At 47.6% G+C, this 23,424-nt stretch overlaps 1 protein-coding gene across 4 annotated transcripts; it reads right to left on the reverse strand.

Moving 5' to 3' along the window:
- Positions 1-437: 437 nt before the first annotated feature.
- On the reverse strand, positions 438-22,241 carry SCN3B (sodium voltage-gated channel beta subunit 3). 4 transcript variants are annotated; one of them, XM_044258091.1, is made up of 6 exons: positions 22,166-22,241; positions 21,142-21,223; positions 13,937-14,100; positions 10,977-11,202; positions 6,508-6,646; positions 438-2,244 (listed from the first exon to the last, which is right to left on the reverse strand). In XM_044258091.1, exons 2-6 carry the CDS (start codon positions 21,194-21,196, stop codon positions 2,181-2,183), a joined length of 648 nt encoding a protein of 215 aa, XP_044114026.1. In that variant the 5' UTR covers positions 21,197-21,223; positions 22,166-22,241; the 3' UTR covers positions 438-2,180. The 4 variants fall into 4 exon arrangements, with proteins under 4 accessions (XP_044114026.1, XP_044114027.1, XP_044114024.1 ...); XM_044258092.1 differs by lacking the exon at positions 22,166-22,241 and adding an exon at positions 22,082-22,136; XM_044258089.1 differs by lacking the exon at positions 22,166-22,241 and adding an exon at positions 21,968-22,020.
- Positions 22,242-23,424: the final 1,183 nt, after the last annotated feature.

Here is a 23,424-nt window from a genome sequence, read left to right on the forward strand (position 1 = left end):
GCTTCTGCTGTAAACTCGGCCGTCCACCAGCCACGGGACTGGAACGCACAGGAATCTGTGCCCAACTCTCTTTCTCATTACAAAGTACGAAAAATGGTCTATATTCTGCCACCTATTTCAGAGGAATTGTGTGGGAAATTACCGATGAGAAAGGTCTTGCTTGAGTTTACTGAAAGTATTTTCTTCAATAAAATTGGACTCTTGAAGATGTAAACAAGGACTTGTTTCAAGCAGATCCTCCCAAGGATGGAAGAGTTGAAAGAAAGATTTGTCGGGTGAGCCCCAGTAGAGTGTGCTCTTTCCCTCACAACTTCCCCCAGATCTGAGGGACCTCTCACTGCCTGGGCCCTGCCCCCTCCGTGCTTTCAGATCCCATAAAGCAGCCTTCCCCTTCTTCCTCACTAGGTGCCGAAGGACATCACACTTGGACCAGTCACTCAACTGAAATGAAATGAGGCACTGACTCAAATTTTTTCAGTGTTCCTCTCCTCTCCCAAAATCCAGAAAAATACCCAACAGTGAGAGACATCATGGATTCGTGGGTAGAATATTTGGAAGTCACAGAGCCCTGCCCATCTCTTCACTCATTCACGTGTCATCCATCTAAGACTAAAAAGCACATTTCTTAGTTTAAGTATTCCCAGAGGTAACGTCCTTCTGGAAGATTCTTCATGGTCACTGAGGAAATTCTTCCAGTCCACCCCATGTCCTACTCTGGGCCTTACAGCCAGATTCCAGTTACCTGACGCTATCAGAGCTAACCTTAGCCAGGCAATCCGAACCCTCCCACCACGGCCCACCCCAGTGCTTGGTGATGAGGCATGGCCACAGCCAAGCTCAGTTTCAAGGTCTTTTTAAAAACAAAATCATCCTGTCTCTGAAAGTCCCGACTGGACAGCATCTAAGGCTTATTATGCCCCAGGTTAGCCTCTGAAGTCTCTTACCCAGTTGAGCCCGGTCTGGAGTCCCAGTTGCCTCCTGTGAAATGAGGAATAATACTGATCTACGGGAATTTTGAGAGGAAGAATTTAGGAATTTCTGTTCGAATGCCCACAGGGAAATAGTGCTTCCCAGCGATCTCAGGTGGGTGCTCCCCTTGGAGGGTGCACCTGCGCTACCCTAATAGGGTTAGGAACCTGTTGCATGACTTTTAAGAGCCACTTCTGTCTTTGGCTTCTTGAAGGACTGAGCCCAGCTTAAGCCTTAGAGACTACTGGGATCAAGCCCTAGAGTACCAAGTTACGAGAACATTTTGGTCCAGGCTTAGTAAACTTTCTATCACTGAAGAACCTAGAAAGGCATGCTTTGCTCTGATGCTCTAGTCAGATGGGCCAGGGACTTGAAAAAACTGGCTTCAAGGAATTCCACTTCATGACACTCTTGCTTTAACCCGAATTAATCATTCCCACTTCCTTCCATGAAGACATCCATTCACTTGCAGCAATGAGGGACGAGCCAGTTCCAGCCAGTTAGGGACAGAGGGATGTGCCACCTCCAGCATTTGTACAGAGTCATTTGGAGCCCAGGGAGGGAGTCCCGTTGGCATGGGAGCTCCTCGCTTGAAAGCTAGAACAGGGCGAGGTTGAGTCCACATAGAAATGTTGGCTCCTCGGTTCTGGCAAAGTCTTAGGGTGTGCAGAGGTCTGATGGAGTTAGGAAGTGAGGTGCAAGTTCAGACGTGAGCAGATAGGAGTGACTAGAAGGGTGGATGCAGGAGGCAAAGCGATGTGGCCCCTGGGGCACCCTCCTGATGCCGTTGATATCACTGAATCTGGAATATCCCGTCCCTCGGGGTCCAGACCACCTACCAATGATAAAACAACTCATTGAGAATTTCCAGCCTGGCCCAGTCCAGCCCAGCCGAAGACTCTGACCAAATCCACAATCCTTACAAAGGAGGGAGTGGGGGAGTTTTTGCCACGGTGGGAAAGATGTTCAAGTTGCTCCAACACTCAGGCCAAAGCAATTCACCTTCTGAAGGGCTTGACGTAGAGCTTTGTGACCTGGGTATCATTGACTTCAGGTAAGTACCCTGAGGGTGGGAACTCTGGATAGGGTAGAAATCTAAGGGGTCAGATGTAAAGTCACTTGGGTGTGGATGGACACAGTCACTTGCACCAGCTGCCGTCTGGATGCACCGTCCCCAGCCCTTCCCTGTACGTCACCCCAGGCGCAGGCCTCTATTCCTCCACGGGTACGGCGGAACTCTCTTTGTTCTCAGACGGGATGGCAAGATAGTCAGACCTGGAGGAAGGCAGATGGGAGGAGAGAATCAGTACTTCCCTACCCAGGGGTGGGAACCCAAGAAAGGGGAAGGAGTGGGGCACAGGAACAAGGATGTCTGCAGAACAGCTCCGCATTTCCTTCTGCCTCTGTTTCCCAGGAGAAAACTAGAATGTCCCTTTCAGCGGGGACTAGAATACTAGACACTGCCTAGTTTTTTTCCCTTCCCCTAGCAATGCATGAATCTTCTCATTGGTCCACATGGGTCTCAGGCTAAAATGTGGACCACACTGTGGGGTGTGAAATTATATTTTATAGTTGCTTTAATGTCCATTTCCCTGATTACTGCTAATGCTGTAGGTTTTTAAGTGATTTGGTTTCTGCTTCTGTAATTCGTTCATGTGCTTTCCCAGTTTTCCTGTTTTTTTCTCATGGATTTTTCCTTTTCTTTCCCTTTTCCTTTCTCTTTTCTCTTGGTTTTGGTTATTTTCTTTTAGGGGAGGGGCAGCAGGAGAGAGAGAAAATCAGTCCTGAAGCAATCTCCTCACTGAGCATGGAACTCAGTCCCAGGACCCTGAGATCATGACCAGAGCCAAAATAAAGAGTCAGCCTCTTAACTGACTGAGCCCCTCACCCACCCCTGGATTTTTCTTTGATGGCTTCGTGAAAATATCTTCTCCGGGTCTGTTGTCTCTAAACTGATTTTCATATACAGTGTCATGAAAATTACCCTTCTTTCCTCTCCATGCCTTTTGCATTTTAAGAAATCCTCTCTCCTAAGGTAATGAAGATAGTGTCTTCTATTTTCCCGTGATAGGCTTTTTAAGTTGTACATTTTACCTTGTCTTTAAATCCACTCACAATTTACTTCTGTTTAGTGTGAGAGGGGGAGAATCTTTTTATCGTGACCCATTTGGAGGGGGGCTCTCGGCTTTGCTCTCTTCATGCTGCATGCCTAGGTCAGTACGGATAAACTCTTCTCTCTAATAGCTCTATAAGAAATCTTCATGTCGGATAGGGAAAGTCCTACCAGCCACCTTCACTAAATAGTGCTCTTTCTTTGAAATAGGCAAACGATGGCTCATGAGCTAAGAATGATCAGAAGCGTTGCCCACCAAGAAGCAAAACCAAAGAATAATGAACAACAGAGATCAGGTGGAGAAAAGAGTCACAATCTGGGCATCGCTTGGTTTGGACTAGTTTTGGCCCTTCCGTCTTCCATGTGACTTTTAAGATCCACTAACAGAGTTCCTTGAACAATCCAACAGGGGTTTTGGTGGAAATGTCATTGAATTTACAGATTAAGTTCAGAGAGAATTGCCATGTTTGCATCAGTGAGGTCTGATTCTCCCATTTACTTAGGTCTTAAGTCTTCCAGTAAAGTTTTGCAATTTTCTGAAAGTTCTCGCACATTTTCATCCAATGTATTCCCAGGTGCCGGACAGTGTTTGTTGCCACTGTGATGGAATTTTTTTTTTCATATGTTCTAACTATTTCAATGTTTTTCTAAATGTCTGTGGTTGGACTACAGGTGGTTTTTATACTTTTGTGTTTTGATTTGTATCTACCCTCCTGTGGAATGTGCTCACGGGCTCTAATGGTTTGTCCACAGCTTCCCTTGGATTTTCTATGTAGGTGGTGGGGGACGTCACGGGCAGGACTTGGCTGTTGGGTGACCTGTGAGCTGGACTCCAGCAGTCAAGCCGCCCACCCCTCAACCCCCCACCCCCCCGCTGGCTTTTCCTGGGGTGTGCATTCTGCCTACCTTCCCCATTCCCAGAAGCTGTCCCAGGGACACGGTCTGAAGACGGTGATGTGGTGTTGAGACTATCTGGACAGTATATACCCGTCTGAACCCAGTTAAGGCCTCTGTCTACATAAGCCTTTAAGATTCTGGCAGGCTTGTCCTGTGGCTGCCCAGGGAAAGTCGTGTAAGTAATTTCCCTGGTTTAATTCCATCTGGAAAGGACTGCCTCTTCCTTCCGTCTCTCCCTGCCCTCCCATCACACTGGGGAAGCTCCAGAGGGGGTTGCCAGCCAACAATAGATAATTATATTGGGTATGAATCATGATACTTTGGTGTCTTCCCTTATAATTTTTACTCTTTTTTTTCCCCTCTGTATTTACTTAGTACACTCCCTCGGATCTGCAAGGTCATATTGAACAGAAGCCAGCAGACATGTTTCTCATATCATAGGCAGTTCTAACCCCGCTGGTATTTGTTGGAGTAGCCGCCCTTCTTCGGTTTAGGGATGACTGGTGTTTCGGTTTAGTATTTATGCTTCGCAGGACACGTCGTGCTTCCTGGATCTGAGGAATCTTTCCTCAGCCACTGTATCCCTGAATATCATTTCTCCTCCGTTTTGTCTGTTCTGTTCTAATGGGTATTCTCATTTTCTTCCTTCATCTTTCATTGTGATAGCCCATCTTTTTAAATCTCTGGGCTTCACTCCGTACTGCTTAATTATGTTGATGCCCTGCTCGTCTGTATCTAATCTTCCGGTGAACCCCTCCATCACATTTTAAAATTTTATTGACTCTACTTTTCCTTTCCAGATTTCTTAAATTATTTAAAATTTGCCTGTGCGGGGGGTGTGTGGGTGGCTCAGTCGGTTAAACATCTCCCTTCGGCTCAGGTCATGATCTCGGGGTCCTGGGATCGAGCCCCGCATCGGGCTCTCTGTTCAGCAGGGAGCCTGCTTCCCCCTCTCTCTCCGCCTGCCTCTCTGCCTACTAGTGATGTCTCTCTGTCAAATAAATAAATAAAATCTTTAAAAAATAAAATGAAATCTGCCTGTTTGTTTTTCTTAGCAACTGACTCTATTCTTATGCTTTTATTTTATTGCTTTAACTCTCTCAAATGAACTTATTTTCCAAAATTCTACCAGGTCCTGTGTCTGAAGTTCCTGGGATTTAATCCTGCCATTTGTTCCTTGTCTTGCCTATGCTGGCTTTTAGCTTTGGATCGGACTGTGAAATCAGATCCAGCCGTGCTATACGCGGGGATTCCTGGTAAGCCTCAACTGAGAGAGGGTCCCTTCAGAATGGTTTTCCATTTGCTCCTATATGGTTATCACTGTCTGGGGACTAATTTTTTAATTGAATTTCTCAGCTTAGAGGTTCCTGCATCATGCAGGTATAAATTTAAATCCCAAACGTGGTGACTGCAGGCTTGTGGTTACTAATTCTTGAGAATCTTTTCTGTTTCTCTTTGAGAGTCAGGCCAAGACAGGTAAGTTTCCTTGGGTTTTTCTCCAGGCTGGCAGACTGGTTTTCTCATCTGTCCTTGGCATGTGTTGTAGCCTTTGGAGGATCCTGGCTCTGCTGGGGGCCTCGGTTCCAACTGTTTTGTGTGCGGGCCCAGTTGTCGGCACTTTCTGTCCAAGCATTAAAACCTGAGAACCTAGGTTTCACTAGGAATGATAGTCTTCCCCAGCATATCATTACTTTCTATCCTTGTATCAGTTGTAATTTTTACTTTCCTGAGATCATAGCATCATCTAATAAACTTTCTTTACCAAACATTTTTAGGTGATCTTATCTGCCTCCAGTTTTTAGGATATCACCTCTGCATTGTTGCTAGCGTTGTAAATCTATGACCATTCTGCGCTTTCCTCTCCCCAAATTAACAGGCCAGAGCGGCCTCTTAGACCCTCAGACCCCATCATTTCTCAGATGTGCTCACTCCCCTAGGGCCTTGGTGAACATGGTCACGGTATGGTCTGGACCTTGGAGAATGAGAGCCCCTACTCTGGGTATTCAATTGCTGCCAAGCTCCAGGGAAAAGATCGTGTGGCTCCAAGCTCCTTAGCTAAGAAAAGGTGGTACCCAGATGGCCTGATGAGCTCCGAAGTGTACAGCAAATGGCTGAGTGTGACAGAAAGAGCACAAATGTTTGGAATCAAGAGGCCTAAATCCCAGCCTCTCCTCTGCAAGCCACTTAACCTCTATGAGCCCGCTTCAGCCTCTGTAAGATGATCATCATAATGCGAATTTTGTAGGACTGAGATGGTGGCTTATGGGTCTTATTAAATCAGAGGTTAAGTGTCCCCATCAAGAGTTAGCAGGCACAAATCAAAACTTTGCTTTGCCTCTTATAATGATCTTGGGCAAACTCTCCCGGGCTCAGTTTTCTCAGCTCTAAAATGGGTGTATCGATGCTGCCTACCTTGAAGATCATAGTGAGGAGAGTGGAGGACCGTGTCTATTGCTTTTCACCTCGACTGTGAGGGCAAGCGCTCTGAAGCTGCCCGCTAGCCTTAATTTTGGCATCTTTGAACTTACGCGTTTTCTTGGGCTGCCTCTTCAGCCTTTGAGACCTTCCTGTAGCAATATATCATCTCGATGAGCAGCCACAAGGTGAGGAAGACTAGGAGGATGTACATCATGATCTCCGAGACCACAGAGGTGAAGTCTTCTCCAGCTGCAAGGGGGACAGAGGGTTCAGAATATGCACGGCCAGCAAAGCCAGAGCTGTCACTGGCTCCGAGATATATGAGACCTATTTTTAAGTGTCGCTTAAATAAGCCCTGGGGCTAAGGAACTCAGATGTCAGAGAGGTTTAATACCGTCGGACACTACTCTCTGCCCACTCGCTCACTGACTTCCTTCTGGAGCGGGGGGTGCGGAGGAATGGGGAATGGAAGAAATCACAGAGCCACGGAAGGAATCTGGGAACCGAATGAGAGATAAGAACTGGGTCCCGGTTTTATGTGAAGAGTCATTTCGCTTATTGGAGACTCATCTCCCTAAAAGGTAAGGCCAGGGTAACCGTTCCCACCCTGACACTACCTACTGTGTTCCAGAACATCTGGAGAGATGTGATGGTCTACACAGTTGTGGGGAATGTGTCTAGCCACCTTGTCCTCTGACATTAGAGTGGCAGAGGGAGAGAGTGTGGGGCCAGCCCCGTGAGCTGGGCATGTTCTCTACAAGACCAGACTGGAAACAGGGTCCTTCGCACTGTCTTCCTTCCACGTCATCCCAAACCCAAACAGAAATGAGAACAGGAGCATTGCATGTACTAACCAGGCTTTCTGAAACACAAATCTGATCCTACCTTTGTCATGCTCAGAACCCTTTGTGTTCCCTGCCGCCCTCGGGAGAAAGACCGAGCTCTGTGAACGCGGCAGGGGGGACCATTCATCGCCAGGCCCTGCTCTCCTCATCGCCATCCGACGCACGGGCAAAACTTCCGCTCCCGTATACACTGTGGTCTTTTGGGATTCGCGGACATCAATCCAAACCCTTTCCTCTTCCTCAATGGGACTGCCCCTCACTCTGCTACCTCTGTCTCAGCATCCCCTCCTGCTTTTCAGTCCCCTGACCACTCTCCCAGATGCCACCAAAGGCCCGGGCTGCAAAGCCTTCCTCAGCCTCTCATGCAGAGGGTGTCCTACTCCGTGCACTTGTCCTCCTGGTCCATCGTGACCCTCCTCAGGGTGTACTGCCATGGGTTTCCCCATCTTCCCTACTGATGGTGGGCTTATTAAGAACATATTTCACTTATTTCTGAATTATCAGCCTATTGTCTCTAATGCCAGAATATTTGAAGTACTCTGTAAATATTTGTTGAATGAATGTATATAAATAAATATTGATCGTTTCACGGCCAACCAAAATGACAATTAAAACATGCTCCATGGCGCGTGTCCTGACAGATCCTCCTTTCTAGTGGGAAGGAAGGTTTTAGCCACATCTCCCATTGCTAGCTCCTACCCGTACATTAGATTCATGGTCCCTGGTTATTCATAGCTCCCGTCATCCATAAGGCCTCGCTCATTAGCTCATTGAAAGCACAGAATAGCCATCGCCAAGACCCTCAGCTCAGAGGAGCAGTCTAAAGGCTCCATGATCATCCAGGTTTCCTGGATGCCGGACTTCCTGGACCTGGAGGTCAGAGATGCAGCCTGAAGCCCAGAAGAACACCATACACATCAAATGTCTTTTCGTGGCCTTGACACTACCTGATTTAGGGCATATTCATCTTAAAGCACGCATTGTATTAACGCAATAGCCCAGAAGTAGTACCACAAGAAGGTATCTAGGCTCACTATTTTTACTCACTTCTAGGTAAAAAGACCTCAGATTTTTGTCTTAGAGCCAAGAGGTCAGAGCTTAGGGTAGGATAATTTCAGCTTGAACAAAGAAAACCAAAGAGATTCTGGGAGACTACAGGAATGGAGGACATGCAGTGGGGCATGTCATGGTGGGGCATGTGGCTCTGAGCCTTATCAGACCAGTAGTATCTGGGGGGGAGGTATTCTCGGAGGCTGCCAGGGGGTCACTGAGGAAGAGAAAGAGAGGAAGAGAAGGGAAGGGAAGGGAAAGGATGGGGAAAGGGGAGGGGGAGAGGAAGGGGAAGGAGAAGAGAAGGGAGGGGGAAAGGAAGAGGGAAGAGAAAGGGAAGGGAAGAGGAAGGGAGGGGACGAGAATGAGTGCGGGATGGGAAGAGGGAAGGGGAAAAAGTTATGAAAAGGAGAAGAAAGAGTAGCAGGGAGTGTGATGGTGGTAGAAGGAGAAGATGCTATGGACATAGAGCTAGCCTGGTGGGCAAAAGATCTGGCTTGGAGTCCTGCGTCAGGTGCTAATTTGCTTCACGTCTCTAGGCAAGCCCCTCACTGCTCTCCCCACCACAAAATGAGGGACACCAGGGCTGCACCCTCCAGGCATTCCCCGAGGGAGTCATTTCTACTGACACACGCCAGATCTCACTCCGAGCCTCCGAACTCACACCCACAAGAGCGGTACTGAGAAGTCCACACGGAAGACAAGCCGCCTGGGCGATTCCGACGCCTGCTCTTTGCTCAGAACCCCTGCATGAAATGAGAGCCAAGCTTCCTTCCAGTCCTAGCATCCCAAGAGGATCTGTGGTTCCGACAACAAACTAGTTTTCCTTCTATTTTTACCCAAGCCTGGCTCTGGCGTCCAGTAGGCGGACTGGTTCAGCTTTGGCACACCTTCCACTGGCTGCGTGAGGGTCTCTGGAGGCAAAAGCCTGGGAGCGCAGTGGGTGCAGACAGGCACCAGCAGTTCCCCGTGGTGAGCAGCAGAGGGCGCCAGCCCCTGCTCCCCAGGGAGAAGAGGTGTGTAAACAGAGAGGCTAATGGAACTTCTGAACAGAAAAATACCTTAGAGAGCTTCCAGGCCAACACACTCGTTGTACACAAGAGGAGACCGGCCGAGATGGGGAAAATGGCTCAGCAGGTCTCAATGCCAGTGGTCTGAGAGTGCTTCTGCACGTTCAGAACTGACCTATCTTCCGTTTGAATCATGACCTCTTGACCTGCCATTCGCTGTCAAGTTTGCATTATGAATTCTATCACAATAACATGAGAAAAACACACACTTGTGGTTTGGAAGTTGGGATTCTTGGAAATCCTAGGAAATGCCCTATCTTGACTTTGACCTCTTCTTTCATGTCCCACACCTTTTGCCTTCTCACCACCCGGCATCTTGAGGCAGCAATAAAGCTAAGAAGATGCTGGAAATAGACTGCTTGAGAACAGGCTAAGAGAAATGGAACCATCATTGAACCTGGATCAGAAAACACACAAGAACATGCATATATCACTCTCTGACACGTGAGGGAGTGTTGGCAAGGGGCTAGGAGCCACAGTTCCCGGAGTCCCTTGAAAGCACAAGGACCGGGGCACCTGGGTGGCTCAGTGGGTTAAACCTCTGCCTTCAGCTCAGGTCATGATCCTATCGTCCTGGGATCGAGTCCCGCATCGGGCTCTCTGCTCAGCAGGGAGCCTGCTTCCTCTCTCTCTCTCTCTGCCTGCCTTTCTGCCTACTTGTGATCGCTGCTAAATAAATAAATAAAATATTTAAAAAAAAAAAAAGAAAGAAAGAAAGAAAAAAAGAAAGGAAGCACAAGGACCGTGCATGAGAACACTCAAACTTCGCCCTGGATTCTGGACTGGATTAAAAGAGAAACTTTTGAGTTGGGTTGATGAAAGGGCTTCCCCGCACCTCCCACCCCAAGAAACTAGCTGTGGGAAATCTGAAGATTTTAAACTAAAGACTAGAAAGTTTGTTCTCCCAGTTGAGAATGCGGTTATGTAATGAGAGATGCCGGGGATGGGGAAGGAGGAGATTGCTTGCGTGATTATTTGGGGGAGAGGAACAGAAAACAAAAGGCTGTCCAACTTTGGTTTAGAGAAGTGGTTCTCAAAGTGTGGTCCCCGGCAGCGGGGGCATCTCCTGGCAATTTGTTAGATGTGCAAATTCCCAAGCTCTATCTACAGAATCAGAAAGTCTGCATTTTTAAAAAGTCCTGCAGGGGATTTTGAGGCTTGCTGAAGTTTGAGCACCGCTGGTTCAGGGATGTGTATGGCTTACACACAGGAGGGTTTGAGGACCTCTAGATGACCTCATGAGCGTTCCCTGTGCCCAGCGAGTCAGGGATTCACCATAAGCCAGAGAAGCAGGTGCAGCTGATCTGGCAGCTTTGGGCTTTGTGGAGGCTGTCTTCCTTCTCTAAGGATAAGAGTTAGGCGATGAAGGAAGAGGTCATTCTGCTGTCATCCCTGAGCCTTTCTGTTCTGAAGAAAGGCACAGAGAGGCAAGCTATCAGGCAGTTTGCAGGAAACTGGCCGCTACAGGAAGACAAGTCAATGCTGACATTTTTAGGTATCGCCACTCTCCATATATGGGTTTTGTACTCTGCAAGGTTGTCATTTGGGTGGAAGCCCACTGTCCTCCTTCCCCCAAGAGCAGGGCACCCTGGAGACCCTCCGCCCCAGCCTCACCCTCCTCGGTGACTCGGAGGGGGATCAGCCGTGTAGTTTTCACAAAGGGGCGATGCGCCTCAAAAGCAAACTCCCGGGACACGTTGCAGGTGTAGAGGCCAGAGTCATTCAGAGTGACGTTAAGCACAGTGATGGACACGTCCTGCAAGTCTTTGCTCCCATTCCACTGCAGACGTCCCTGGAAGGGACTCTCCACCTCCTGCTGGCCGTTCCGATACTCGTAGATCTACAAGTAGAGAAGCAAAAGAGAGTAGGGTCGGGAGAGAAAATCGGGTCTGAGAGCTGGGATGGGGACAGGGCACGGCAGGGACAGGGAAGAAAGGGGACATGGTTACAAGGAGATCCCAAGAATAGGAGTGGGATGAGGCTCAGAGAAGGGCAGGGAAGAGAGAAAGGCAGGGAAAGATGAGCAAAGGTAAACAGGTGTCAGGGCATCTGGACAAAGCAAAGCAAGAGGCAGAAAGGAGGAGGCAGGAAGAAGGCTGGCAGAAAAAAAAGAGGTGCAAAGGAAGAACATGAAAGAAGGTGCGGGAAGGGGATTCCTGGGTGGCTCAGTTAGTTAGGCGTCTGCCCTTGGCTCAGGTCATGATCCCAGGGCTCCAGGATCCAGCCCCACATTGGGCTCCTCTGCCCCTCCACTCCCCCTGCTCATGCTCTCTCTCTCTCTCTCAAATAAATAAAATATTTTTTAAAAAAATTTTTAAAAGGTGAGTGAAGCATACAGGAGACCAGGAGTGGGGAGGTTGGGAGAAAGAAAGAGCTGGAAGGAGACGGAGAGCAAGAGAGAGTAAGATGTGTCACGGGGGCAGCTGGTGAGAGAACAGAGCAGAGACCTAGAAAGGCGGCTTCCTGCGTCACGAAGACATCTGAAAGCCTTGGCCTCAAAACTTGTCTCTCTGATCTGGTTCTCACTGAGAGGATGTGGTCCGTCTGGGTCAGGTCACAGGAAGGGGACCGAGGATGCAAAAGGTGTCACAGATAAACAGAGCTGCCAACTGATATGCATAACTCAGGTCTTTCATTTTAAGCTGAATTATAAGTGAAATGTGGTCTCAAAACTGGTTTTCTCAGACACCCCCCCCACCTTCTCACTCTCTACAGCTCTTTATTCTTTACAGGTGTGATGTCCATTCTGGTCTCCACTTGGCACGCATGGCTCTCTACAGTAAAAATTAAATAACTAGAAATGAAATAAAATGTAAAATTCAATCCCTCCACTGCGCTAGACACATTTCAAGAGCTCAGTGACCACCTGTAGCCAGTGGCTACTGTACTGGACAGCACAGATAGAGCATTCCCATTGTCACAAACATTTCTAGGAGACAGCGTTGCTCTGTATGTCCACTACAACTTTCTAAAGTTTCTTTTCTTCCTTCTGAGTCAACTTCTACTCATTTTGGGCAGCCATGGAGGCCGAGTTGAGGGTTGGCATAGAACCAGGCCTGAGGTCAGTGGGATGCCTTCGCATCCAGCCAGACATCCAGGTTCCTGTAACCTGGGGACCAGTGTCAGTCACAGTCAACTCTGGGTGAAATATCGAGATTTGGGGGACATCTACTGATTCTGGTGTTGGCACCCAATTGAAGCAAACACTCAACTTCCCCCTATTATTGTCACCATGAAGTCTTTGTAGAAAAGAAACTTGCCTGCAGGAAGGTGGGATAGGGCAGTAAGAAAAACCTTGTGTCCCTGGTTCGAATCTAAGCTCTCTTATTAACTTAACTTCTCCGCGCCCCACTTCAGGCGCCTCACTTACAGACGTATACCTCTTCTCTAGCAAACACTTACATCGTGCTTCCTATATCCCAGGGCTATTCTAAATAGCGTTAAAAGTTAAAGCTAACAACTCTGAAGGTAACAATTCTCTGAGGTAGCTGTGGTTCGCACCCCCATTTTAGAGATGAGGATGCTGAGGCACAGAGGGGCAAAGCAAATTGTTCCAGGGCCCAGAACCCATAAGTTGTGGAATCGAGATTCCAACCGAGGCAGGCAGTGAGGTCCAGGGATCAGTGGAAGCGTGAGTAATGGGCATCCCCAAGGTGGTATTCAAAGCGTGTAACAACCATATTGGCAGTGGCTCCAACCAATCAGAGCTGACATTAGCTACTGCACGGGGCGGGGCTTGGAGGCTCCCTGCTCTGTCAGGGTGATACCTGTCTCTAGAACATGGGGACCTCCGGAGGTTCCTAGCGGGACGCATGGTGGTGAGGCCCCTTGGGAGGCTAGCATAGCTAAATACCCACCACAGGACTATTTAAATATTTGACTCACGGATGCGGCTGTACTGGGTATACCAGCTGAAAAGCGGCTTGGGGCAGGTGGGTGGGGGATGGGGTCACTGGGTGGTGGGCATTAAGGAGGGCACGTGGTGTGAGGAGCGCTGGGTGTGGTACCCAACTGATAAATGATTGAAAGCTACATCAGAAACAGATGATGTACTCTAAGTTGGATCATTGAATTTAAATAAAAAGAAGGAGGAGGAGGAAGAGGAGGAGGGGGAGGAGGCAGAGGAGGAGGAGGAGAAGAAAAGCAGCTTGGTCATCCCTGCAAGTCTTACTTCACTGAGACTGTGAGATTTCAGTGAGCTAGCCTACGCTATTCCACATAATGACGCTGAGTGTCGTTTCAGTGCTCCTGCTAATCTAATCCATCCCCTAGGACAGTGCAGAAAATTAAAAACACCTACGAGATGCCTTATCCGGTGACTAGCGCACAGTCGGCGCTAAATGCTATTCCTCTCTTCTCCCCCTTCCCCTGCGTGTAAGCAGGAATGCTTGCAGCTGGCCAGGCGCCCTTCCTTTCACAGAGGCTGGGCTGTCAGGTATCTGTAAGGGAGCTGTCAGTGCTTTGAAAAGAAAGAGCCAGGGTCTGTCAGATCTTCGCATTCCCGGACTCTCAGGATCCAGGCCCGTAATAGCAGAGGTAAGCAAAAGAAAGGCCAGCACCGCAGCCAGACATACAAGGAAATCTTTACCGCCCTCGGGCCTGTAGAACCACTCCACCACCGTGGTGGCCTCCACCTCCTCCCTCTTCATGCAGGAGATGCAGCGCAGCTTCATGGGGTTGCCCTGAACGGCCTCCGTCTCCGAGGGCACTTCCACACACACAGGGAAGCAGACGCTGACTGCAGAGAGGCCAGTGACAGGGAAGGAACAGGAGGTGTGGGGGAAGCCGGCACCGGGAGAGTGGCGTTGGAGAACAAGAGGGAGAGAGGAGAGACAGAGAAGAAAGAGTCATGAGACAAACTTGAAAATCGCATGTATGTGTCCGTACATCGGCACCTGTGCTCCCCAAGGGTGCATACTCGGAGCAGGCGGGGAGTGGGCTAGAGGAGCTGTGAATGACCTGGAGGTCACTGCAAACCTCCCAGGATGCAGTTAGGGTGTGGCGCAGCCCTGACTCCTGCCCTCAAAGACTTAGAGTCTAGGTGGGAAACAGGGCACACACACACCCATCCACTGACCACCATGCACCCCTGCATTCAGTCACCATTCGCTGAAATCTACTCCAGGCCAGGCCTGGTGCTAGGCTGAGATGCGACAATGAACCGAACGCTAACCACACCCTAAAGGCATCTAGAATCTAGCAGGGAAGGCATATTCCGAAGTATCGTGAAATGGGGCCATGATGAGTGCTATGCTGGTGATGGGCTCTGTTCCCAGAGGAGGGCCAATTATTCCTGGTTGGACTGGGGAGAGAGGAAGAAGAAGAAGAGGAGGCTGGGGTTAGAAGGGGAGCTAGGACCACACTGTGGAGACCTTTGTATGGCCTTCACAACATGAGGGGTCAGATGTCTGCAAGCCATGGAGGGATGTAATTATATCTGAACTTTATGAAAAAAAAATGTAGGTAATTCTGATGCCTGGTGGGGGATGGAGCAGCTGTGAGGAAGACAAGGGAACAGACCCTCGGCCAGAGTGATGCTTTTTGCAGAGGAGTAGAGAGAAACAAAGTTAAAAATCTGGAGAGAGGTCAGAATCAGGGGGACACCTTGTATGCCACATGGAGTTCTGGACCTCCAGTCCCTGTTCTCTAGAAACTTATAACCCATTAAAAAAGTCTGAGCACATCAGACTGTACTTTCAGAATGAGTCAAAAGTGGGATGCGGCTGCCAGCAAAGCAAGTGCAAATGTGGGCTGCATTAACAGATGTACAATGTGCAGAACGAGGGAGCAACAGGCCCTGTGTACTGTTCAGAACAAATCTGGACCATTATGATCCGTTCAGGGTGTCACAGTTTGCAAAAGGAAGTTGTTCAATGAGTGAACAGGCCCAGAGGGTAGCAATATGGAGCAGGGTCTGGGGACAAAATCTGAGGAGAAGCAGACGCGAGGGTGAGGGGTGCCTGGCTTGGACACAGAACTTAGCTATCTTCAAATATTTGAAGGCTGGCCTATAGAAGAGAAAGGAATTTCTGTCCAGTTCCAAAAGTTACTAGAAAGTAAGTTTAGCTTATTGAAAAAAAAATTTTTCTGGTGCTGAAAAAATGCAAAAATTTTTCTGGTGCTGTTTACAAATGCAAAAAAAAAAACAACCCCCCACAAAAACAAAAAAATCCTACTTGGTAAGAATTTACACTTCATTGTATAGAAGATTAAAAAGTGGAATGACCACAAAGGATTCTTATATCAGGACTTATAAGGCCCCTTCTGATGAATTAATAATAAAAACAGAGCCCCTTAAAAAAATGAAACAATACACATTGCTATTTAAAGGCTAGCACACTATAAGTGGTTAGTTTGTCTCTGTATTGGCAGGCCGTTCATTCTAAAAACAGAGGAAAGCTTTATTTAGAGCTTAAAATGAGATTGGCCGACTAATTGAGTCAAAAAATAAATTACATTCGACTGGCTTCAAAGGCAAAAAAATGTCACTATTAAACACAGAATTTAAAAAGCAAGTGGCCCTAGGATCTGTCACCCCACTGATAGCCAGGGTTGATCTGGCTCATCTCTCTGGTTAGGCAGGTGTCCCCTTCCTCCCTCACCACTCCCCATGTATCCTTCCCAAAACTGTGCACTCAGTGAGAGGGGAAGACCTTACAGAGGAGGACTGTTCTCTGCTCAAGGGTATATGAGTGGCTATGAACCTCCAAACAAGCTCTCAAGGTCCATTTGGAAAAGAACATAGAGGAGTCTATCTTCCAAGACTCCAGACACATCCAAATGAGGCACTGGATAGTCTGCCTTTCTTTAAAAACAAACAAACAAACAAACAAACAAACAAGTGGCACTATGATGAAGTTTAAAACATCAACGTAAAATAAAGTTAATTGGTTTTAAAACTCTCAAACAACTTGGGGCTCGTCTTATTGGGCAATCTGCAGGAGGGTCTCCTGCTTCTGCATATGGACCATCCCTTTTTGGGGAAAGGGTCCCTATCTGGAGAGAACTGACCAGAAACACTTTCAGAATGTGATGTGTTTGAAGAGAAGAAGGTGTGGTCTTTGCAAAAGCTAGGGAATGAACAGAGATGCAGAGCATGTGCCTTGAGAACTCTGTGCAGAAGGGAGCCTTGGGGCACATTCATATTTAATGAGACATGGTGAAGATAAGTTAGTTCAATGATGATGACTTCAAAGCAGCATGGTTGAAAATGTACCAAGGAATGCACAGTTACAAATTCAGAGGCAGGATGAAGATGTATTTGGCAACGGAAGGCCTGGGTTTATCTACTCTTTAACCCCAAAGACTCGGTTCATTCATCAACAGAATGTTGGAAATAACATCTCTCTAATGGAGTCATCATGGAAATTCTATGGAATTATTTATATAAATGTGCTTCGTACACTAGCCCTTGTTAAGGTATTTTTAACTTCATCTCTTTGCTCGCCTACTCAACAAATATGCTGTGTGCTTATTGTTTGCCAGGCACTGTTCTAGGCACTGACAATACAACAGGGAACAAAACAGAAACCATCCCTGCTCTCAGAGAGTCTATATTCCAGGGGAGGGTGAGAAAAACAAGATACATTACATTATAATAAGTGCTATGAGAAAAAGTAAAACAGAGTAGAGGAGCACAGACATTGGAGACAGCCTCATTGAGAGGGTGACAATGAGCAGGCACTGAAGGAAAGAAATGAGGGGAAGAAATGAGATATACAAATATCAGTGTGGAAGTATGCCAGATAGAGGGAATAGCATTTCAGGGGGCCTGGGGAGGGGGGAGTGTCTATCAAAAGCAAAAAGCACAATAAAGCACAGGGAACAGAGTGAGAAAGGAGACAAAACCAGGGCCAGATCATGGCTGGTCTTGCAGACCACAGTTAGAACCTTTCCCTTGACTTTTGCTCAGAGTGACCTGGAGAACACTGGAGTATTCTGAGTGGAAGAAAGATATGATTTATACAAAATTACATGACCTGACTGCTATGTTGTTGAGAATAAACGGAAGAGGTGAGGAAGGGCAAGTGCGGAAGCAAAGAGAGTAATTAAGAGGCTGGTACATGATGAGACTGAGAGATGGCTCAGTGGTTTTGCTTGGACGAAGGTGTAGGAGAGCTGCTGGGGTTTGAAAAGGAATAATTTGCTGGACCACACATCCTCTCATAGGTCACAGGTGATGCAGATGAACTGGTCTTAAATAGGGGTATGTTAGTTCATTTACAGTTAAAGGAGGGGGGGCAGAAGATATGCAGTCAGGAAAACTGCCCCAGAGAAGAAGTGCTACTGATTCCCTTCTCATAGAATTCTGCTCGTGAGGTCCTGGATAATACATTGCAAAATGGCCACAAAATTCTCTCATCCCTCTTTGCTTGCCCTTTGCAATATGACTTGCTGTTCCATCCCTCAAGAGGTAAAATCTGTTTCTCCAGCCCATGGAGACGGCCCCTCTCTGAAATCCTCTAGCTGTCCAAGAATGGTTGTACACATGGTAGGTATTCAGTCCACATTGCTGACTGTAAAGAATAAACTAGAATAGTCTTGGCCCGATCACTTCACTTTTGGTCTCTTCTTCAATTTCCATAGTAATAATGAAGAAACTTGGGGCACCTGGGTGGCTCAGTCCATTAAGCATCTGACTTCGGCTCAGTTCATAATCTCAGGGTGCTGGGATCGAGCCCTATATCAGGCTTTCTGCTCAGCAGGGAGCCTGCTTCTCCCTCTCCCTCTGCTGCTCCCCCTGCTTGTGCTCTCTCTCTCAAAAGCATAAATAAAATAAAAAAAAATAATGAAGAAACTTCTAAAAAGGTAGAATATGATGTTATTACTAATGATTATATTTAATTAAAGAATGATATCAATCTATTATAAGGTAGAGAGTAATGTGTATTGAACCAACTCCTCTAATCTTTTTCTTCTTTGGGCATTCCTGACTTTGCTCTAGAATTCTTTTCCTTGTGCTAAGATAATAAAGGCTTTGATTAGAATGTAAATACTTTCCAAAGGAGGGTAATAAATGAAGTTATCTGTAGATATTAACACCCTGAAGTGATTTGTCTATCAGATTAGCCAGTCACTTAGCAGAGCCTTGAAAGAATGGGATCCAGCAAGATGGGCTGCTGGGGGGAGAGAGGAAAATATTCCCCACCCAACATAGCACACATCTGGGAGAATAGACCTGGGCCTAGAGGCTCAGGAGGCCCTTAGGAAAGGCAATGGTTTGGCGGAGGGGAGAAAGGGTGATGGCTCAAAAAAGGGATGAGAGGATGATACCTATCTTGCAATCCTGTGGAGCAGGACATGTGTACATAAGAAGTGCTAGAACAAGTAATAGGAGACTGAAATCAGGAGAAAAGAGTTCTCTAGCAAGTCCTTCCTTCTCCTTGAGCTCATTCTCTCACCTCTAAATTGGAAATAATACTATTTCCCCCTGATTACCCCCAAGGATCGATAGGGTGACCAAAAAGAAGTAATGGATTGAAAAATGCTTTGTAAACTATAAAGCACCAGGCAAGTATAGAGTTTTCTTTTAATTATCATTATAAGCTTTATTAAAGGAAATAAGGGAAGTTTTTTCAAGAGATGCAGACAGTAATATAATGGAAAAGATTCTTTCCATTCCTATTTGCATCATGTGAATAATCAGCTTGGGGAGGAGAACGTATCTAATTGAAGTGGTTTCCAATACTAGAATTATATTCAAATAAAATGAAATTGCATTTGTGAAACGAGGCCCTTTCTCTTACATTTGATGGCCAAGTTTCCCAAACCATCTCTCTTTCCTTCTGCAGCTTTTAAGTTTTGTGAAACAATGTTCCAGTTATGAAGAAGCTGAGAATTACCAAGGATGGGTGTGATGTGCACACTTCTCCCAAAGGTTCTCTGTTGGGGTGGGGTGGGGAGTGGTGTGAAGAGAGGCGTGGACATTGCCAAGAGTAGCAATATTCTGTAAATACTTCCTTACTATTCAATCTTAAATATTATCTGCCCCAACATCCAAACTTTACATATGAGGAACCAGATACTCTAAGATTGTTACATAGCAAGCTGATGGCAGAGCTAAGTCTCCAAGCCAGGCTTTGTTAGTCCAAAGAGGTGCTTGGGAGAAGGCATGCTCACCCCCTCTGTTGGAATTCAGGCAGGGAGCTAAAAATTTAAATTAAGGTTTGGGAAGAAAGATTCTGTAGAGCCTTTTACAAGGGCTTTACAAGGCTCTCACCAACTTCATCTCCCATTGTTTTACTCACACTCTTTTTTACCCAGCCAGACCAACTTCTCCTAAGCCTCATGTCCCTAGTCTTAGCCTCCCCTGAGGAAATTCCAGCCTTAAATCTTCAAGGCAGGTGAGATCATTGGCAACCTATTATGTTGGCTTCATCTTTAGGTCTAGTCTACTCTACTGGGGATGGATGGCGGTGAGTCTGCCCTTGGGACTGGCATTACTCTTCCTCTTTGTCCTTCCTGGACTATCTCATCAGGCATTTTGTTCAACAGGAAGCTTGACTTTGCTTTTGGTCACATGCAAAATCCAGATAACGCTGGCAGCCAGTAAGTCGGAGGCTTAATAAAGTGATAATAAGGCAAAGAGGCAATTCCCATCAGCATATTTGCCACTGCACAGGCAGAATGAGTTTCACGCCAAGCATGGGAGGATAATCCCACATGCCCAGTTCCAATAAAGCAGGTGGGCACAATCACTTCTAATTATACTGGTTATTGATTTTTAGCATACAGAAAGGTAAAAACATGGAAAAAGTGGGAATGTAGAAGATTATGTGAAGCAATCTGTTAACTGAAGAGCACCTATATTTTACCTGAGGATCTAATCAGAGTCATCAAGACAGAGATGCCCAGAACTACACAACCAACCAATACACACACACACACACACACACACACACACAGGCGCACACTTCTTCACCAATCTATTCAGATGCCCATTCTAACATGCTCACACATTCAAACATAGGCATATACATACACAGAGTAAAGCATCCTCTCAATCAATATTCATATGTTATCTCATAGACTCCTTAACTCTCTCTACACACATGCAGGCACCCTACCCGGACACTACTCTTCTTAGCCCTACTGTTGCAAGTGAAGGTCTTGCGTATTTGGAAGGAGAAGGTCACCTTATTTCCTCACAACAAACAAGAACCTATTCATTTCTGAAAGCAAAAAAAAACATTGGTCCCCAAACACCAAAGCACCTTAGCTTCACATGCTCATGAAAAAGAATAAAGATGCAATGCCCAGGTGCCCATTTATCAAAGACATTGCTGCAAATGGCTGAAGCCTATTTTCCTTGTTAGAATTTTAAAAATGGACTGACAGCTAAAGTGTTTTCATTCTCAAAATGCGTGCATCCAGCTTTAAAAAAAAAAAAGACATGGGAATTAATCTGAAGACCGACTGATTCCTCATTGAAAAATGAAATGTAAATGCAACTGAGATTTTTCATAATGAACGTAGCTACCTTCCCTTTCAGCAAAGGAAAAGGGGAAAAAAATACTTTGGAATTAACAGGAAACAGGAAGAGGAGTGGAAAAACCACCAACGGTGGCTCAGGAATAAAGCAGCAGGATTGAGGATGTGTTTTTCCAATCTCAAAATCCCAGCTCTCATGGAACCCCTATGGAGCTCCGTGTCTGGCAGACAAGCATAGAGGGAAGCCAACCAGGGCTCCTTTCTGTCACAAACGACATGAATTAAGTGTTATTATTGTTGGCATTATTACTGTTATCTGCATTTCGCACGGCAGGGTGCCGGTACTTACCCCAGAAGACGAGCACGAGGGAAGCCAGAGGAAACAATCTGTTGAAGGCAGGCATCTTTTTTCCGGCGGGTGGCTTCCGGGGCTAAACAGAGAGATTCCCTTGGTCAACAACTCGCCCTCTCAGATACTTTCGAGGAAACCCTTTGGGACGAACTGCCCCAAGGGGGCGACTTTCTGACTGAAATAAGGGTCAAGCGCCGGCGACTGGGGAGGCTTTCCAAGCCGGGCGGGGGTTTCAGCTCCAAGCTACCCTAGCGCACCGCCCCAATTCGAGGGAGCCGATCAGCAGCTTCGCGCGCTCTCCCCGGAGCCCGTTGCTGGGATCCGGCTCAGCACCACGGACAGTGCCTTCCCCGCCCACCCCGGAACTTCACAAATTCCAGGCGCTCCGAGGCTTCTGTTTGCGCCTCGGTGACAGCTCAGCTCCGAAGAGAGCAGCACGGAGGGCTCTAGGCGGTTGGGCTGTCGAAGGGGTCCATGTTGATCCTCCTCTCACCTCCCCTGGGAATAACTATGCTCAGACCAGGATCCGCCAAGACCCAGGAGCTTCGGCTTCATCCGCCTGCACCGGCTCTCTCAGCTGGGCGTGCCCCCCGACACCCGAAGCCACCCGGGCCACCCGTCTGAGCTCCAAAATTCGTTCCACCTCGGTACCGTCCACACCCGCCCTCCGCTCCCCGGGAAGGTCCGGAGGGGCGGGGAAGGAGGCGGAAGCTCCTGTCGCGCTGCCGATCTCAGGGGGAGGGGACAGGGAGGGTGGGCCCCTTCCCCGGAGCTCGCCCCGGGATCGTGCCCGGTCCCGGACCCTGGGTGGCCGGTGACCTACTGCCCTTCTCCAGGTCCCCTTTGACCGCGTATGTTCAGTCAGCCTTGACATGCGCAGGCGGCTGTCCACCCCCACAGCTACCACGGACCCACCCCTCGTGCACACACTCCCCACCCCCAAACAGGCGTGCCCCTCCCAGGGCAGAACACGGCGGCGGAGCGAGGGGCGGAGCTTAGAGCGGCGCAAACACCTCCAGACCTCGCGGTTTCTCTGCTAGCCGGCTGTCTCCAGGTCTCCCTTTCACATCCCGGCAGCTCTCCCCAGCACGGGCACACCCCCTCGCACCAATTCACACCCTCCAGGCAACCCCACTCCTGCTCCCGCACACGCATGCTTGCCTCCAGCTCCGGGAAGGGGAGGGCCGAATCTCTTTCAGGCAATGATGTCATCTGTAATATACACTGTACAGGAGAAGCTCTGGGCATCTCTCCCCCGACCCCAGCCCCTTCTGTTCTTCCAATCTATTCTTTGTCTAGCCTTGATTAGTTAGTTCCGGACACTATGAACACAGCAAGATAATCCCTGCTTAGGAGGAGTGGAGAGGAGTGAGATGCACCTGTTCCCATGTTCACCTCCTCGTCCAGGGAGGTGACCCAAAGGTTAACCCAGGAGCGGTGCTGTGGGTGGGGGCAGCTCCCTCCTGCTCTAATCGCTTTTTTTCTTTTCTTTTTTTAGTTTAAAAGGAGACAGCTGTGGTTTGGCTTCTTCCAACTATTAGCCACTCCCTAGTCCTAACAGTTGTTTCAGCGCCCCCGCCCCATCTCTGGAAGGGAAACCTGAAACTTTCAATTCAAACTCAGATTTGTTATAACCACTCGATTAAGCATGCCTGGAACTGAAATGAAAGATTAATACAAAAATCTCCCCCTCCCCCTTCTTATTCCCTCCTGCTCCCTTTTCCAAAAGGGGAAGCTTGACACCGATATTCCAAAAAAGAACGGGAGAGTAACAGCTGACTGTAAACGAACCATAGGCAGGAAATTCTCTTTCCTAACATATGACAGAATAGCAGAAGGTCGCCAAGATCGGATCTTCTTCCTGGGCAGGGAGCCACCAGGCCATAAACTCTATGTTGTTTTGAAGGCCAGCCCTTAAAGCACAGTGTATTAAGCTTGGAAGAGAAATTAAAGTTGACTTAATTCAACTTGTTCAATTCATGAATTCCCCAAGAACATTCCTGATGAATAGGCTCGACCCTTTTTAGGGGTAAGAGCTTACTACTTCCCAAGTTAGTCCCTTCTGATTTTTAAGAAAAGATTTTATTTTGGGGGGTGCCTGGGTGGCTCAGTTGGTTATGCGTCTGCTTTCAGCTCAGGTCGTGATCCCAGTCTCCCTGCTCTGCCGGGGAGTCTGCTTCTCCCTCTGCCCCTCTCACTCTCTCCCTCTCTGTCAAAAACAAAACAAAACAAAACAAAAAATCTTTTAAAAAGAAGATTTTATTTTTTTATTTGAAGGAG

Source organism: Neovison vison, chromosome 7 (assembly GCF_020171115.1).
Source record: "Neovison vison isolate M4711 chromosome 7, ASM_NN_V1, whole genome shotgun sequence".
Lineage (NCBI taxonomy): Eukaryota > Metazoa > Chordata > Mammalia > Carnivora > Mustelidae > Neogale > Neogale vison.